This window comes from Cavia porcellus, unplaced genomic scaffold (assembly GCF_034190915.1).
Source record: "Cavia porcellus strain 051 isolate PalLab524CR breed Dunkin Hartley unplaced genomic scaffold, mCavPor4.1 scaffold_5, whole genome shotgun sequence".
NCBI lineage: Eukaryota > Metazoa > Chordata > Mammalia > Rodentia > Caviidae > Cavia > Cavia porcellus.
Window position 1 is genome coordinate 26615507 of NW_026947488.1, and position 18635 is coordinate 26634141.

Here is an 18635-nt window from a genome sequence, read left to right on the forward strand (position 1 = left end):
CCCACTTGGTCATGGTATATAATCTTCTTGATGATTTGCTGCATCCTATTTGCCAATATTTTATTGAGGATTTTGCATCTGTGTTCATTAGGGAGATCGGTCTATAGTTCTCTTTTTCAGTTGGGTCTTTCTCAGGTTTTGGTACTAGAGTAATATTTGCTTCCAGGAATGACTTAGGAAGGATTGCTTCCCTTTCAATTTCATTGAATAGTTTGAGGAGTGTCGGCATTAGGTCTTCTTTGTATTTCTTGTAGAATTCTGCAGTGAATCCATCTGGGCCTGGGCTCTTCTTGGTGGGTAAGGACTTAATTACATTTTCAATTTCATTAACAGAGTTTGGGTTATACAACAGTTTTACATCCTCTTGATCTAGCTTTGGTACTTCATATGCTTCTAAGAATCTGTCTATTTCTTCTGTGTTATCAAACTTTTGAGAGTAGAGGTTTTCAAAATAGGTGTTGATGATCTTCTGTATTTCTATTGGGTCTGTAGTGGTTTCACCTTTTTCATTTCTTATTGCATGAATTTGAGCTTTTTCTTCCCTTTTTTTAATAAGGTTGGCTAGGGGCTTATCGATTTTATTTATTCTTTCAAAGAACCAACTCTTTGATTTGTTGATTCTTTGGATTGTTTTCTTAGTTTCTATTGCATTGATTTCTGCTCTGATTTTTATAATTTCCTCTCTTCTTTTGGCTTTGGGCTTGACTTCCTCTTCTTTTTCTAGCTGTTTGAGGTGTAGCATCAAGTTATTTATTTGTATTCGTTCTGTTTTCCTGATGTGGGAACTCAGTGCAATAAATTTTCCTCTCAGGACGGCTTTCATTGCATCCCACAGATTCCGGTAAGTTATATCTGCATTTTCATTTTCTTGTAGGTATTGTTTAATTTCTTCTTTAATTTTTTCTGTGACCCACTGATTACTCAAGAGTGTGTTATTCAGTTTCCATATGTTTGCGGGATTTTTGCAGTATCTTTTATCATTAATTTCTAATTTCAGAGCACTATGATCCGATAACATGCAAGGGATGATTTCAACTCTTTTGCATTTGTTTAAATATGTTCTGTGAGCTAATATATGGTCTATTTTAGAAAATGATCCATGTACTGCTGAGAAGAATGTGTATTCTGATGTTGTTGGGAACATTCTGTATATGTCTATCAAACCCATTTGTTCACAGGTGTGATTCAGTTCTGTTATTTCTTTGCTCATTTTCTGTCTGGTTGATCTGTCCCTTGGTGTCAATGGTGTATTAAGGTCTCCTGTTACAATTGTGTTACTGATAATTTGAGTTTTCATTTCTGTTAATAATTGTTTTATATAACTGGGTGCTCTGGAGTTTGGTGCGTATATATTTAAGATAGTTATCTCTTCCTCTTGGAGTTTTCCCCTTACAAGTATGTAGTGACCTTCTTTGTCCTTTATGGTCATTGTTGGTTTAAAGTTCACGTTGTCTGCAAACAGAATGGCTACTCCTGCCTTTTTTTGGATTCCTGTTGCATGAAGAATTGTTTTCCATCCTTTGACTTTCAGTCTGTGAATATCCTTCTGGGTTAGATGGGTTTCCTGTAAACAGCATATGGTTGGATTTTGTTTCTTGATCCATTCTGCTAGTCTGTTTCTTTTGATTGGTGCATTGAGACCATTTACATTAATGGTTATTACTGTTAAATGCTGGTTAATTTTAGGAATGTTATCTCTCTGCTGTTGCATCTTTATCTTTCTGTTCTGTTTAATTATTTGCTTTGCTTAGTGGTTTTTTCCTTTGTGTATCTAAACTGTCTTTCAATATTTTTTGCAGGGTTGGTTTGGTGTTCATGAAGTTCTTCAGCTGTTCTTTGTCATGGAAGTATCGAATTGCACCATTTATTTTGAATGATAGTTTTGCAGGATATATCAGTCTAGGTTGGAAATCATTTTGCTTTAGGATCTGGAATACTTCACTCCATGCTCTTCTTGACTTTATTGTTTGTGCTGAGAAGTCTGCTGTGATTCTGGTAGGTTTTCCTTTATAAGTGATCTGTCTTTTCTCTCTGACAGCTTTTAACAATCTATTCTTGTGTTGGATTTCTGGGATGGTGATTATTATATGTCTGGGTGTAGTTTTATTTTGGTTATGACTATTTGGAGTTCTATATGCTTCACTGATCCTGATGTCAGTTTCTAATCTCATGGTTGGGAAATTTTCAGCTATTACTTCTCTAAATATCCTCTTAACATCCTTTATGTTGTCTCCTTCTTTTTCATTAATCCCTATCATTCTTATGTTATTCTTCTTTGCATCATCTTGCAATTGTTGTATTGTTGTTTCCTGATTCCTTGTTATTTTTAAAAGATCTTTCCTTTCCTGTTCACTAGCTGCAATCCTGTCTTCAAGGTTTGAAATTCTATCTTCACTTTCATTAAGGTGGTTTTTACAACTTTCAGTGGAGTTTTTTATTTCCTGTATATCTCTGTGCATCTGCATTATGTATTCTGTTTGTTTCTTATATTGCTCGTCTAGGGATTCTATCTTTTTGTTTAGTTCCTCCAATTTTTTATCTGTGTTTTCTTTAGATATATTCAGAATTTCTTTCATTTTTTTAATCATTTCTTCTTTTATCTGGGAGATTATTTCGAGTTTGAATTTCTTTAAAGCTTCCTAGAGTTGCTTGTCAATTTCAGTAGCTATTGTGTCCGATATATGAGGTGGATGGGATATATTTTCTTCTATATACATTGCTCCTAGGGTTTCTTGAGATGGGCTGGAGTTTTGAGGTTGTAATTTGGTCTTTCGTTTTGTCATTTTCCTATATTTCTGTGTTTCAAGTGTTTTTTGAAAGCTTCCTCAGGATCTGTTGAAAATCCCCTTCTATGTTTGCAGCTACTGAGACTCTGGCACCACGCTACCCCATGCCATTGGGCCTGCAGAACCAATGGCCCTCCTCTGCCTGCTCAGAACTCCGCAGTTCCAGACAAGCTGGGCCTCAGGGACACTGTGCGCCCACCTGCCCCTTGGAAGCTCCACAGCTCTTCAATCGCAGCCGGGTTAGAGTACTCACCACAGGCCGCGGTACCTCAGGAACCTGTGATCCCTCCCTGCTTGCAGAGATATCTACTGTCCTCCAGACACACAGAGAGGCCGATGCAGGCACCCCAGATCCGCCCAGCTCCTCCTCTGCACACTGATGGCTAGGCATGGCAGTGAAACAGGCTGGGCTTGGGGGATAGTGTGGGCCCGCCCACCCGTTGGGAGCTCAGCAGTTCTCCAAGTGCCACCGGGATGGGGAGGCGGATGTAGAGGCCTCAAACCCACCTCTCCCCTTCACTGCACCTGGAAGCCTGGAGGGACCCAAACAGTCTGGGACGAGATATCCACAGTCCTATGCAGGCACCCCAGATCCGCCCAGCTCCTCCTCTGCACACCAATGGCTAGGCGCGGCCCAGGTAAGCATTTGAGCCATTGAATCCCCAGTTAGAACATCATCATTACAAGACCCCAAACTCCAAGTGGGGTGTAGTAATCCCAGTACTCAGGAGGCTGAGGCAAAGGATAGCTGTGAATTTGAGGCCAGTCTGGGCTAGTGAGTTCAAAACCAGTTTGAACTACACAGCAAGACCCTGTCTACATAAAAGTAAACAAACAAAAATCTTTGGACCCATTAACAGTCATTATCCATTTCCTACTTCCCTAACCACTCAAACTTTAGGAAACCATGAATCTACGTTCTGCATTTATAAATTTGCCTATTCTGGACATTTCATATGTCATATAAATTGGTTATATTGTCTCTTTTTGACCAGCTTATTTCACTAAACAGTGCTTCGAAAGTTCATACATGTTTTGGCATACATTAGTACTTCATTATTTTTTATTGCCCAGCTAACATTCCATTGCATATAATGTAATTTGGGGATGGTAATTGAGATTGAACCTAGGGCCACTCTGTCACTGAGCTACATTTCCAGCACCCAGACCTCACCTTTTTTCTAATTTTGAGACAGGATCTTGCTAAACTGGCCTTGAACTTGTGATCCTCCTGTCTCAGCCTCCTGTGTTGCTGGAATTATAGGTATGCAACACCATGCCTACTTGATATATCCCATTTTATTGATTAATTCATGAGCAAATGCAATAGACAGGGTAGTTTGACTTTGGCTTTATGAATAATCTATCAATATTTGTGGAGACATATTTTCATTTCTCTTGTATATGAGACTAGGGCCTGAATAACTATTATCTGACAACTATGTTAAACTTTGTGTGTGGGGGTGTGTGTGTGGGAGGAGGTGGGGGGGTGGTCAAGCTGCATGCCTCATGCAAGTCCTGCGTTTAACATTTTGAGGAACTCCCAGATTTTTCCCAAGTGGTGAAATCTTTTTTAAGTCCATTCGCAATGTATAAGGGTTCTAAGTTCTCCTGTTACTTGGAGCACAAAGGGGTTTTTTTCTTCTTAGCACAAAAGTTTACATTTTGATTAAGTTCAATTTATTTCTTCTCTTGTAACCTGCACTGTTAGAATTTTATTTTAGAAACTATTGCCTAACTCAGTGCCCTGAAGGTTTACTCCTTGTGATGGTTAATTAATTGTCAATTTGAGTGGGGGAACACTCTGTGGAACTAATCATGGTTCCTGGGCGTGGAAGACTCACTTAAGGCGACCTGTTGTCAAACAGTATAAAAGGAGAAAGGAGGGGAAGGATTTCAACTGATCTTCCTTGTGGCTCTTTTTTTTTCAGGAGTTTTGGCGGTTTTTCTTCAAAGGAGCTTTGGTTGCTTTCTCTGGGGGAAGCTTTAATTCTGCCTTCATTATGGACATCGTATTCTGGCTCCCAGTGTGGATCCGCCCCCCGCCCCCCCCCCCCAGCCTTCTGGCCCAGAGAATTCATCTTCCAGCACTGCCCGTGGGCCTTTGGTCTCCCATCATGGATCCTTCCACCTCCAACGCGGACTTATATGGTACACTGCCTTGGACGCCATGCCCGCCACTGGATCCCCGGTGCATATGCAGATATCGTGCACTCTTCAACATCTGCATTGACTAACACACTCCTGTTTTCTTCTGGGTTTAATACTTTTAGTTCTTATATTTAGGAATTGTGCTTTTTCAAAGACACTGATATATAATACACTCATGTTTGAGAATCATTAGTTTTATGCATATTCTGTGCACACTTAAGATTGTGAACCACTAGTTTGAGTCTCACCTTTGACTTGCAAATGGCTAATCACTGTTTCTACCAAACAGACAGTCCAGTAAGAGTTTTTAAGTCCTTTGTTCGGATGATGTAAATAATACAACTGTTATCTAATATGAAAGAACTGGGTATGTGCTAAGTATTTTGGATTGTGAAAGCTTGTTGTCTTCACCCTAATGAAAGTGTTTCAGCCATTTCCACCTCTTATAATGTAATACATACATCTCCTTTTTAACATAAAAGGATGGCAACATCTACATCTTTAGTGTGTATATTGAGTATGGTACAGAGGTTGGCCCATTAATCCTGGCTGAGGCTAATTGTTCCTCTGTTCTTTCTTCATCTCCTCCAAAGAAGACCTGCTTCTCCCACCATTCTAGAAAGCTATCATCCCTAAAACCACTTTTTCCATTTTTCTAGCATTGTTTTTCTTTTAATCTTTTGCTTATCTGGTTTGTAATTTCACTTTTACTTGTTATTGTTAAAACTATCAAATCTCTGGCCTTAAACTCCCAATAATCCTCCTGCCTTAGCTTCCCAAATACTGAAATTACAGGCATGTGCTACTATGCATGCCACATGTACTACACTTTAAACAAAGTAAATAAAGCCACATTCTCAACCATGACCAGTAGGTCCCTTCTTAGCTACACCCTGTCTCTTCATCTACAATTTCTGTTACTCTATTTGGGGCATAATTACTTCCTTTTTTCAGGGTCTCAGTATGTAGTACAGGCTAGCCTTCAACTCACCATGCACTCCAGGTTGGCCTTGAGTTTATGATTCTTCTGCCTCAGCCTCCCAAATTCTGGGATTATAGGCATGCACTCCCACAACTGGCCTATTCTTTTCCTTTATGATTCTTAAGTATATCTTGCTGTTTTCCATGGAAGTTCTAATTAGTTGATATTTTTTAGGCTTTAGTTCAAATTTTATCTCTTCCTAGAGCCTTCTCTGACCATTTAGTCATATTACTACCATTCTTTGATTTATAGTTATTCTCAGCCATGCACTATTTCTTTTTTGAAATACATTTTTATTTTTAATAGAAAGTCATATTTATAAGGAACACTATAATAATTCAACACATAAACAATGTGTGATAATCAGATCAGGATAATTGATATATTGATACAAATCTCATTTCTTTGCATTGGAAACATTCCAATCCAAATCCTTTCTAACAGCCATTTTGAAATATTCAGTTAGTTGTTGTCAGCCACAGTTATCCTACTGATTCACTCTGTTTCATTTTCTTCACAGATGTGAAACTTCCTTGCATAATTCATTTTTTAAGGGCTGGGAATGTAGTCCAGTGGCATAAGCACCTGTCTGGCAAGCACAAGGTCGAGTTCAGTTCTTGGTACAAAAAAAAAAAAAAAAAAAGTCTTCTGTACATAATTAACTAATTTTCATTATTACCATATCTGAGCATGCTCCATAGCACTTTTTTTTTTTTTTTTTGGTCTTTTTCATTTTTATTGGTACCGGGGATCGAACTCACGACCGCCTGCTTGCAAGGCAGGTGCTTATGCCGCGGAGCTAAATCCCCAGCCCTCTCCATAGCACTTTTTATACATTATATTTATACATACATTTTATACATTAACTAATGAGGTGGTAATGACTTGTGGTGTTTGCTGATTTCTCTTGTGTAAATATTTCCACTTTAAGGGACTTTAAGTTGCCATCCTGATGCGACTGAGAAAAGCAGTAGTAAATCATTACTTAGCATTTGCCACACTAACACAGCACTAGTAAATAAGCTTAACACAGATTTTTTAAAAAGTTTGGTTAAACAATGAGTCTGAAGAACTTATTCCCCTGTTTTTAATATAATTTAATGTAAATTTATATAATCTCATTTTTCAATAACAGCTTTAAAAGTAACTGACAAAATCTCTAAACGTTCTTCAGTCGTCTGTAGTCAGCCTGTAACTTTGAGCACATTTTTCAGGTAAGGGCGCTCAGGCGCAGAAGAGTTAAGCAACTTGAAGGTTGGAGCCCTAATAAATCTACGATACAAAATATATCTTCAGCAGATAATATAAGTAAGTCTGGCATAGAGTTAGCGTTCTATAAACAACTGCAGAATAAAATACGAGAAAAAAAAATCTTGAAAAGCCAAAGATAGACAACACTGAAAAAAAACCCACAAAACTATCGACTCTTTAAAACTTTCACAATTCTAGGAAGAGAACTACAGTAGTTTAGCTTGCACCTGCGCGCTTTTACAGTTCACCCGAGTTTGGATAAGGCGTTTCCAGGCCCTTTACGACAAATTTGATAAACCCCTCTTTCCGTCGTCCCATCTGTCTCGCCGCGTAGGTTGCTGGGAGTCGTAGTTCTCGGTTTGGCAGCTCTAGCGACAGCCTCGGCGCGCATCCGGCCGCGGAACTACAAAGGGTGGCGGTCAAAATGCGAGGTTCTTCCGCCTCGTTTTTTCCTCCCCGCCTGCGCGCCTGCCTCAGTTATCATGGCGGCTCCCTTAGCCCTGGTGCTGTTGGTGGCCGTGACCGTGCGGGCGGCCTTGTTCCGCTCTAGTCTGGCTGAGCTCATTTCTGAGCGAGTGGAAGTGGTGTCTCCACTGAGCTCTTGGAAAAGAGGTGAGGCCGCCCGCTTGCTTAGGTGGTCAGGGCCGGCCCGTGCCCTCTCAGCCTCTGTGAATGGGAGGCGGGCGAAGTGGCCGCGCGCGCCCTGTTCTTGGGAACAAACCCACTCCTGAGATCCTCGGAGACGTGCAGTTGGAGCTGTGGAGCAGAGGGAGTGTGAAGGAAGTGTTGTAAGGTTTTGGGGTCTGGAGGCCCGATTACCTGAAGGCTGGTTTGTGAGGGGGCGTGTCCCACCAAGTGTCCTGAGCCCGGGCGGGAGTCGTGGAAGGGTTGGTATGACAGGAAAGGGTGTTGGGTGGGGTGAGATTCGTGAAGAGCGTCGGATTTGGCGGTCTTGGCGAGCTGTGATCCGTAGGGTAATCGGTGAGGCGTGAGAAGCTACAGTAAAGGGACCAATCAAGTCTTAGCGAAAACAATGTGTATGCGTGTGCTTAGCCCCTCCTACCCCCGTGTCTAGGATTTGTAGTTTTTCTTACTGTGCGTTTTTATTTAAGTTCTTCATGACACATTGTTTTATGTTTATGCTTGCAATGAGACACTCGGAGTGACCGGTAGTTTCGTGGGAAAGACCAAAATACTTGATAACTTAATAAAAATATACTTCTTGTTTCCACCTAATTCTTTCCTTGGTGGTATGCCCCTGAATAAAGTGCTGCCTCCTTTACCCAGTTTCTTAAGGTAGGAGGATTTAAACTGACTTTTGAAAAATTTAGAGTTTGGGCAAGGAGATTAAAGGGGAGCAGAAGTTAAACAGAATCAAATGTTCAAGGAAGCCAGGTGAGGTGTATGCCTGTAATCCTAGCACTCAGAAAGCTGAGGCTGATGGATTCAATTAGTACTGAATAAATATGAAGGAAGAAAGCATTAAGGTCAATTTTATAGGATGCGCAAGTTGAAGCAAGACTCACAAAATAAGACAAAAAGGCTGAGGATATAGCTCAATAGTAGAGCATTTGTACAGCGTGGACAATGGCCTGGCTTCAATTTCCAGTACTACATAACAACAAATTGGCCTTTATAACTGGAATAGTCCAGGGATGGATCTGATTTGACCTAGCTGGATCCAGAGACTGATGATCCAGTTCTTGGCTTTTGTTGCATTTAAGCAGGTTCTTTCAAGATGTGAACAAGAATGACCAGCAAACACTAGCTTGTGTTATATCTGCTTGGTTTTGGTTTCAGTGAAAAGTTCTTCCATCAGCACAGCAAAAGCCCTAGAATTGAGTCACATTGAACTAATTTGATCATATAGCAGTTCTTCAGCCAATTACTGTAGTCAGCCAGATTCTGTCTCTTTGGTGAGAGGAGCCGCCTGCAAAACGTGACAAGAGAGGCAGAGAAAATCAGGTACTGTATCAGAACAGGAGAAAATTGATAATGGGAAGATAAAAATAACATAGCTTTGCAATAGAAGCCAGTCCTTTCAGTGTTATCAAGTTGCAAAGCCTGTCAGTGTTTATTGCTTTCGTGTGTGTGTGTGTGTGTGTGTGTGTGTGTGTGTGTAGGAGGACTTTGTTCTGAGCTCAAGTCCAGTTTTTAAAAATTTTTTTTGAAATAGTAACTCCCTAAGTTGCTAAATTGCCCAGTCTGGGTTTGAACTTGAAATTCTCCTGCCTTGTCCTCCTAAAGTGCTGGGATTATTGGTGTGCACCAACATGCCCGGTTGCTTTTTGTGTTCTTGATGATAGCCATTCTGATTGGGATAAGAAGGAATCTCAGAGTTATTTTAATTTGCATTGTCTAGTAGCTAAAGATGATAATGAACATTTTTTTCTTGTACTTATTGGTCGTTTATACTTTGTCTTTTAAAAGTATCTGTTAGGAAACAAGGAGGAAAAAAACAAGGCTACAAGCTCAACAGGACAGGTTTATTTCAGCACAAATCTGAGAGGAGCTGCTGTGGCACTTAGATAAGACTGGCAGTTCTCCTGTAAGACTATAAGGTCTTTTGGGGGGTCATAAGCATAAAGACAGGTGCAAAAGGAAAAGGTCAAGGTGCGACTTTCAAGGGGGAAGAATTCAGTGAAAGGGAGTTGTGGTTAGGGGCAAGGCTGGAGAAAGTACAGGGTCGGATGGTTGCTTGTCTGGAGCAAGGCTGAAGAATGATGGGAGCTGTGGGTGTGGCTCTGGTTACTGGACACTATATCTTTAGCAGGATGGAACAGGCTTAAAGTGGTCAGCCTAGGATGGTGGTCAGACTCTTTTAGTGCCTGTTCAGTTCATTTACCCATTTTTTGGTTGGGTTGTTGGGGGAGTATAATCTTTTTTAGTTCTTTATATAGTCTGGATATTAGTCCTCTTCTATCAGAAGAATAGCTGGCAAAACTTTTCCATTCTGTAGGTTGTCTTTTCACGCTGTGTAGAAGCTCTTATCTGCTGATTTCTCTCTCTTTTATTTTTTTTTTATTTATTTATTTTTTTTTGTCTTTTTCGTTTTTATCGGTACCAGGGATCGAACTCACGACTGTCTGCTTGCAAGGCAGGCGCTTATGCCGCTGAGCTAAATCCCCAGCCCTATCTGCTGATTTCTTGATATTATTTCCTATACTATTAGAGTTCTGCTCAGGGAGTCCTTGCCAGTGCCTGTAGCTTCAAGTGTTTCCCCTGTTATCTTCCAATAGTTTCAAAGTTTCTGTTTTTAATGTAGGTCTTTAATCTATTTTGCTTTGTTTTTAGCGCAGGATGAGACATATTTAATTTCAATCTTTGTCACATGGATAACCAGTTTTCCCAACACCATTTGTTAAGAGGTGATCTTTTCTCCAATGTATGTTTTTAATCTTTGTAAAAAGTAAGATGACTGAAAGTGCATGTGTTTGTTTTCATGTCTTCTGTTCTGTTCTAGTGGTCTACATGTCAATTTTTGTGCTAGAACCATGCTGTTTTTGTTAGTGTAGCTTTCTATTATAACTTGAAATTCAGTATTATGATGTCTTCTGCTTTACTGTTTTTTTTGTTCAAGATTTTTTGGCTATTCTAAATCTCTTCTGGTTCCATATGAATTACAGGGTTTTTTTTTTCAGTTTTGTGAAAAATGTTGTTGGTTTTTTTAATTATAAAGAGACTAAGACAAAACAGAACAAAGCAGATGAGAACAGAACAATGTAAGCAATACAGGACTTCAACAAGACAACAGGAAATCATCAATGGCTACCATAATGTCTCTTGTTTTTGTCAAAATACCTTCACACATAATAAATTCAAACAAAACAAAATAGTATAAAATCAATCAAAACAAAAGAATGAAGGCATTACAGGCCTTCAAAAACCAGACAATAGGAAATTGACGTGGCTACCATAATATCTCTTGTTTTCTTCAAAATAGCTGTCCATACCTTCACACATATTGAAATCAAGTAATAGAAAACAGACTAAAACCAATCGAAACAAAGAATGAAAGCATTATAGGACTTCAAAACAAGATGATAGGAAATCAGTGATGGCTAACATAATGTCTTTTTCTTCATAATAGCTGTTCATACCATCACACACAATAAAATCAATTCTTATAAACTCTTTAGGAGAAATTCTAGGCATATATAACCCTCTACATGTACATCTATCCTTTCTGTATTAGAGGGGAAAACAAAACAAAACAAAAAGTACAAGGAAAACAAGAAACAAAAGAGACATATAACAATAACAAAAAATAATACAGGTTTTCAAAACAAAGTGGTAGGAACATAACAAAGGTTGTTATTTTGCATAGTTATCTTTGAAAGAGTTACTCAGATCAATATAGACATGTAAAATTGATCTAATTCTATAAATGAGAACTGTTTTGTTTTAAGAACTTGTTGGTATTTTAATAGGATTGTATTAAATCTGCAGATTGCATTTGGTAATATGTTCATTTTAATTGTATTAATTCTGCTGATCCAAGAACAAGAGATGTGTTTCTATTTTTCTAGAGTTCTCTTCAATTTTTTCTTCAGAGTTTGGTTGTTTTCGTTATAGTGTTCTTTGATTTCCTTGGTAGGTTGATTCCTAGGTATTTAAATTTTAAAAAAACGGTCATAAATAGATTTGTTGAGGCTAGGCGTGGTGGTTCACACTGTAATCCCAGCATTGAGGCAGCTGAGGCAGGAGGATTGCTGTGAGTTGGAGGCTAACCTACGCTGCATAGTGAGTTTGAAGCCAGTTTCAACTATAGAGTGCAATCCTGTTTCAAAAAAAAAAATTTAAGGGGCTAGGGACATAGCTCAGCAGCACAGTGCCTGCCTGGCAAGCACAAGGTTGTGAGTTAGATTCCTGGTACCAAAAAACCCCCAAAACAAAAACAAAAAACTTTAAAAAATAAATGGAGTTGTTTTCCTGGTTTCTTTCTTGGGCTCATTGTTGGTATGTGGTAGGTTATTGATTTTTGTATGTTGAAAACTAGGAATCTAGACTCCTCAAAAACCTGGGATTGGAAGTCCCATTTGACTCACCTATTCCACTTCTAGGCATATTCCCAGAAGAACGGAAAACATCATACCACAGTGATATATGTGCACCCATGTTTATAGCAGCACAATTTGTAATAGCCAGATCTTGGAAACAACCTAAGTGTTCATCAACTGAGGAATGGATAAAAAATCTGTGGTATTTTTATAAATAGAGTACTACTCAGCTATAAAGAATGATCACATTGAGATATTTATAAATAAATGAGTGCAACTTGAGACCATACTCATAAGCAAAAAAATAAATCAAACTCACATGTATAAACACCATATAGTCTCCCTAGTGTAAGAAAAGGTAAGAGTACGTAAGAGTTTATGGTAATCATCATTCCCCATTACATTGCTTTGAAGCCTTATAATGTTTGCATTCATTAGTTGGAATGGTTTTATCCTGGTTTGTTTGATTTTTATTATCTGTGATAGTATGAACAGCTATTTTGAAGAAAACAAGACATTATAATAGCCAGTGCTGATTTAATATCATCTTACTTGGAAGTCCTACCATGCTTTTGTTCTTCTGTTTCCATTGGTTCTATCATATTATATCTTATCGGATTTTATTATGTGTGGTAGTATAAGCAAATTTTCTATGGAAAATAAGATAATATAGTAGCCATTGTTCGTTCTCTGTTATTTACTTCTGAATGCCCTGTAATACTTTCATTCTCTTGAATGGTTTAATACTATTTAGTTTGATACTATCGTATATGAAGTTATGCTCAACTATTTCAAAGAAAGAGACATTATGGTAGTTACTGTTAATTATGGGTTGTCTTGTGGTAAAATGCTGTGTTGCTTACATTGTTCTGATCTGATCTGCTTTGTTGTGTTCGCTTTTGTCTTTTTTGTTTTTATCGGTATGAGGGATCGAACTCACAACTCACGACTGCCTGCTTGCAAGGCAGGCGCCTATGCCGCTGAGCTAAATCCCCAGCCCCCGTGTTCGCTTTTGTCTTAATGTCTTTAAAATAAAAAAAAAAAAAAGGAAACTAGGAATCTGTAGGCAGGCTGTTCCACCAGAATTCACTGTATTCTATTTTGTTTAGAAATCTATCAGGAATTCTATTGGAACCTTTTTGCCATATTTTGGTGTTTCTTCAACATTTGACCTAGTGATTAGGAATTAGGATGCATTTGGCTTCTTGAGTTCAGAGTATAGTCCAAACTATTAGTATTTATCTACAAATTTATCTCTAGCTGGGTGTGGTGATTCATACTTAGTAATCCCAGCACTTGGATCCCTAAGAGTTGAACCAGTCTGGGCTACCTATTGAATCAAGGCCAGCCGAACTACATAGAGGCCCTGTTTTTAAAAAGAAGAAAATAAGGTGAGGCTGTGGATGTGGCTCAGTGGTAGAGCTCTTGCCTTATATGCACAAGGCCCTGGGTTCGATCCCTAGCACTACAAGAGAGAAAAAAAAGTAGTTCACCATTAATACAGCTATGAGAGTCAGGGTCAGGAGGAACTCTTCTGGTGTCACTACTTAAAAATAAAACTCATTCTTTATTAAATATAGTCAGTAAGGCACACATCACACTGTATTACACAGTAGATTGTAACAGGGACACTATTGTAATTATCATTCACATGAAGTGAGAGCCCCCCCCCCCCCAATCGAACTTGGGGAAGTAAGAACTTTGTGATTCCAGTGAGTAATATCCTTCCCTAGGCTACATCTCAGTCATAGTCTCCTCGCTGCCCTCATGGGTAGCTATTATCCTGACTTTAATAGTAATGACATCCTGGTATGTTTTTAAGGTTTATTACCCAAAATGAGTGCCCCTAAATATTATAACTCAATCTTTTTTTTTTTTTTTAATTTTCTCTCATTCTTTTTTTTTTTTTTTTTTTTTTTGTCTTTTTCCTTTTTATCGGTACCGGGGATCGAACTCATGACTGCCTGCTTGCAAGGCAGGCGCTTATGCTGCTGAGCTAAACCTCCAACCCCATAACTTAATCTTGCCTTTAAAAAGTTTTTATATGTCATATATCTCTGTCTGTCTGTCTCTCTCTTCGTGTTGGGAATTGAATTTATAACTTCAGGCTTGCCAGGGAGGCATTGTGCCACTGAACTATATCCCTGGCTATTCTCTCTGTCTCTGTCTCTTTGTCTGTCTGTCTTTTTGAGACAGGGTCTTGCTATGCAGTTTAGGCTGGCTTGAGCTCCCTTTGTAGCCCAGGTTGGTCTTGAACTTGCAATGATCCTCATGTTTCAGCCTCCCAAGTGCTGGGATTATAGGTGTGTGCCACCACATTCAGGTCATTATAGGTCTTTTGTAATCTCTTTTTTTGTTGTTGTTAGTATTTACCTGAAGAATAAGTATCATTTTTGTTGTAGAGTTCCCAAGGTTTGAGGTGATTTATTAAAAAAAATAATATATATATGCACACACACACACACACACACACACATATATATTATATATATATATATATATATATATAATATATATTTTAGAATAGCTAGTGACAATTAATGAGCTCTTTAGTCAACTATTGTAAAATATTAAATAGATAATAATCCTATGAAATGCTGTTACTCTGTATTCTTACAGGTTTTATTTTGGAAGAGGAATGGCTAAATCAATAGATTGTTTAGATTTTTAAATTGTTTTTGTTTTTTCCTCTAAGCAGGGTTTTTGTCAAACTGACTTTAAATTGTTTCTAGTGTAGTGGAACAATTCCTAGTGTAATGGAATTTTTTTGTGTGTGTGTCTTTTTCCTTTTTATCGGTACCGGGGATCGAACTCACGACTGCCTGCTTGCAAGGCAGGCGCTTATGCCGCTGAACTAAATCCCCAGCCCCCTATGGAATATTAATAATGGAACATTGTTAATATATATTAAAATTTGACAGATCTAACCATTCTTTTAAACAGAGTAGATTTTTATTTATTTATTCATTCATTTCCGGATTGAAACAGGGTCTTGCTATGTCACTCAGTTGCCCAGACTAGACTCAGATTTCAGTTCTCTTGCCTCAATTGCATCAGTTTCCCAGGGTGTTGGGATTATAGTGAGAACCTCTCCATCTGGCTGATTTACCGATAGATTTTATTTAATTTATTTTTTATTTTTTTGGGTACTGGGAATTGAACTGACGACCTTGCGCTTGCCAGGCAGGCACTTATGTCACTGAGCTGTATCTCCGGCCCCTACCAATGTATTTTAAAGAGGATTTTGATACAGTTAGAGCTCAGATGTTCCCAAGTTTTCATTCTTGTACATGCACATACACACACAAAGACAGTGTAAGAAGTTTATCATAAAGCTAAATGCTACATTAAAAATATTCTGAGTTTTTGCTCATCCTATACTGTTTTAATGTTATAGCAAATGGTAAGTTTGTTTTTTGTTTTTGTTTTGGTATCAGGGATCAAACTCATGACCTTTTGCTTGCCATGTAGGTGCTCATGCCACTGAGCTAGAGTCTCAGTCCCTTGTTTTTGTTTTTGAGACACTACGTAGTTCTTGGCTATATAGCACAGGGACTACTTAGCTACAAAGTCTTGATATGGCCTTTAACTTGCAACAGTCCTCTTGACTTGGCCTCCTGAGTGCAGGAAGTGTTTTTTTTTTTTTTTTACATGAAGTTGATCCTTCCCTTATATAATCAATTACTATATTTATGAAGCAACGTAATACTATCTTTAATCAAGAAAGAAGAACTGCATACAGATATAATCCAAATACTTGGGAGGCTGAGGCAGAAGACTCACTGGCCAGTGTGGACTACATAATGAGTTCAAAGTCTGCCTGAACTACATAGCAAAACTGTCTCAAAAACCAAAACCAACAGCACGTGGGAGGCTGAGGCAGGAGGATCATTGCAAGTTCAAGACCAGCCTAGGCCACAAAGTGAGCTCAAGGCCAGTCTGAACTGCATAGAGAGACCCTGTCTCAAAAACACAAGAAAAAAACAAAACAAAACAAAAACAAAATCCAAAACCAAAACAAAGCAAAGCTATCAGAGCCACATTCTTTTTTTTTTGGTCTTTTTCGTTTTTACCGGTACCAGGGATCGAACTCACGACTGCCTGCTTGCAAGGCAGGTGTTTATGCCGCTGAGCTAAATCCCCAGCCCCCAGAGCCACATTCTAGACACTCAGCAGAGAATAGGTTAACAATTTACTGATGTATAAAAGCATCTCTGAGTCAAATTACATGTAGGTGATTGCTTAAGCGTCCTACAGTCTGTCCTGTAATGGACAGTTGGAAATCTTCCTTTTGGATTAAACCAGAATTAGTGATGTTTTCAGACAGCCTCACACTGGTTGTCTAAAAATCTGCCTTTACTGCTCTGGTAAGATGCCACTGATGGCCAGGCATGGTTGTGCACACCTGTGATTTTAGCACTTGAGGCACTTGAGAGGCTGAGGAAGGAAGATTGCTGCAGTTCACGGCCAGCCAGGGCCACACAGTGAGTTCAAAGCCAGCCTGAACTTCATAGTGAAACCCTGTCTCAAAAGGGCAGAGGGAGGAAAAAAGACACCATTAATTTAGATTGAGGGCTGCCTTATGGAGTGGCCAGATGAATCATCTCTTGGGTCCTCAGTAAAGCTGTGAAGGGTTTAATAGGTTACACAGCACGCTTTTTATTGCCGCTCCATAAGGGACTTTTTCTAGTCCTGGAATAAAGGACTAGTTACAATTGTCTTGAGTAGCAGGCTTTGTTTTTACTTTATGGCTACAATGAACTGTGTAACTAATTCAATTGCCTTCTTTAAGGTTGGCCTATAAATTTAAGGTCATACTTCTGGTCCACTCATTGGAAATAATACAGACTTTTTTGGAACCAACTTTATAACTTTGATTTTTTTTCCATTTATTTTTGAACAGATAATTCAACCTTGGGATTTAAAAGTCCTTCTTGCAAAAGGCTATATGATTAGAAGATACCTTTCTATCCCTTTCTTTTGCTTTTTTGAGATGAGTATCTTGCTATGTTTTGCTCTTTATTTGGAGACAAAGTCTTGCTATATAGTTCAGCCTGGCCTGGCCTTAAACTTGAGGCAGTCTTCCTGGTTCTGCCTCCTGAGTACTGAGGTAACAGGGTTATGCCACCGCACCTGGCTGGCTTGCTTGCTTTCCCCCCTCCTTCCCTTCCTATCTTCTTTCCTTCCAGTTTCTGTGTTTGCTTGTTTGTCTGAGGAAGAATTTACACTGTGTTTCCCAGGCTGGTATTGAACTCACACTCCTGCCACAGCCTCTCAAATACTGGGATTACTGCCATGCCCTCTGTTCCCACCTGTGCAGGCTGGTCTTGTCTCCTGGGCTCAGGTTTCCTTTGGCCTCAGCTTCCTGAGTACAGGGATGACTATTGCCTGATCCTGCACGTGGCTCTGCCATTTTTTTTTTTATCACCACTCAGTTTCATTCACTGGAGGCAACCATTGTTATTCATTTATGTGTCCTTCTGAGCTATCTTACACATTTATAAGTGTATACATTTTAAAGGTTTTATAGCTCCATTTTAGGTTTTTTTCTTACCCTTTGTCACCTACTTTTGAAAATATTTTTGTTTTTTAAAAAAATTATAAAATAATTCATGCTCATTGCTAAAGATTTAGAAAATTAAGAAAAGTAAAAAACATCTGTAATCTTACCTAGGGTATTGTTAACCTGACTATTGTTAAAAAATTTTTTCCTGTTATCATTTTAACAGAAACATTTCCATATATTCCCCATTGAATACATATTTAATATTTTTTAAATAAGTACTTATACAAATTTTTAAAAATAAAATTATAACAAATCTTACATGTTTTATATGCTATGTTATGATCTATTTTTCATTTAAGAATTTTTCATGTTGGGCATGGTGGTGCACACCTGTAATCCCAGCACTGTGGGAGGCTGAAACAAGATAATAGCAAGTTTGATCCAGTCTGGGTAATTTAGCAATTTAGTGAGACTGTCTCAAATTTTTTTTTTAAATTATTTTTTTTTAAAAAAGGGCAATTAGGGATGCTCAAGATGAAAGCTTTACTGACACACAGTTACCACTAATGCACACACACATGCATGCACATGCTGAAATATTTCACAGACAACTTTTCTTTAATAAATATAGATCTCTAGTATGTTTTTATATCTTAAGCTCCCCCTACCCCACCCTTTACATTACTGGACTTTGAACCTAGGGTCTTCACACTGAGCAATGTCCCCAACCCTACCCCTACTTTTTTTTTTTTTTTTAAGGAGGAAAGGTTTATTTAGCTTACAGTTTGTAGAAGTTTCAGTTCATAATTAGCTGGCTCCAAGGCAGATGGCACATGGCAGAGGGGCAGCAGTTCATGGTGGCAGAAGACAGCAAAAACAATGAGAGACAGAGACAGACATACAAGCCTTTTTCTGTCCCTTACATAGTATCCATTCTTTTGGGATTAGGGTCATGTCAA

At 38.6% G+C, this 18635-nt stretch overlaps 1 protein-coding gene and 1 non-coding gene across 3 annotated transcripts in view; both read left to right on the plus strand.

Annotated features, from left to right (window-relative positions):
• The first annotated feature begins 7596 nt into the window (after positions 1-7596).
• The window catches only part of Pigu (phosphatidylinositol glycan anchor biosynthesis class U), a 91286-nt gene continuing 80247 nt past the window's right edge, over positions 7597-18635 (plus strand). For both annotated transcript variants that reach the window (XM_003467725.5, XM_063248491.1), the window contains exon 1: positions 7597-7782. In XM_003467725.5, the coding sequence (XP_003467773.1) occupies positions 7653-7782 (130 nt within the window). In that variant the 5' untranslated portion in view covers positions 7597-7652. The remainder of the gene's footprint in view (positions 7783-18635) is intronic.
• On the plus strand, positions 13569-13641 carry Trnai-uau (transfer RNA isoleucine (anticodon UAU)). The gene has a single exon. It is a non-coding gene; the product is annotated as a tRNA-Ile (tRNA).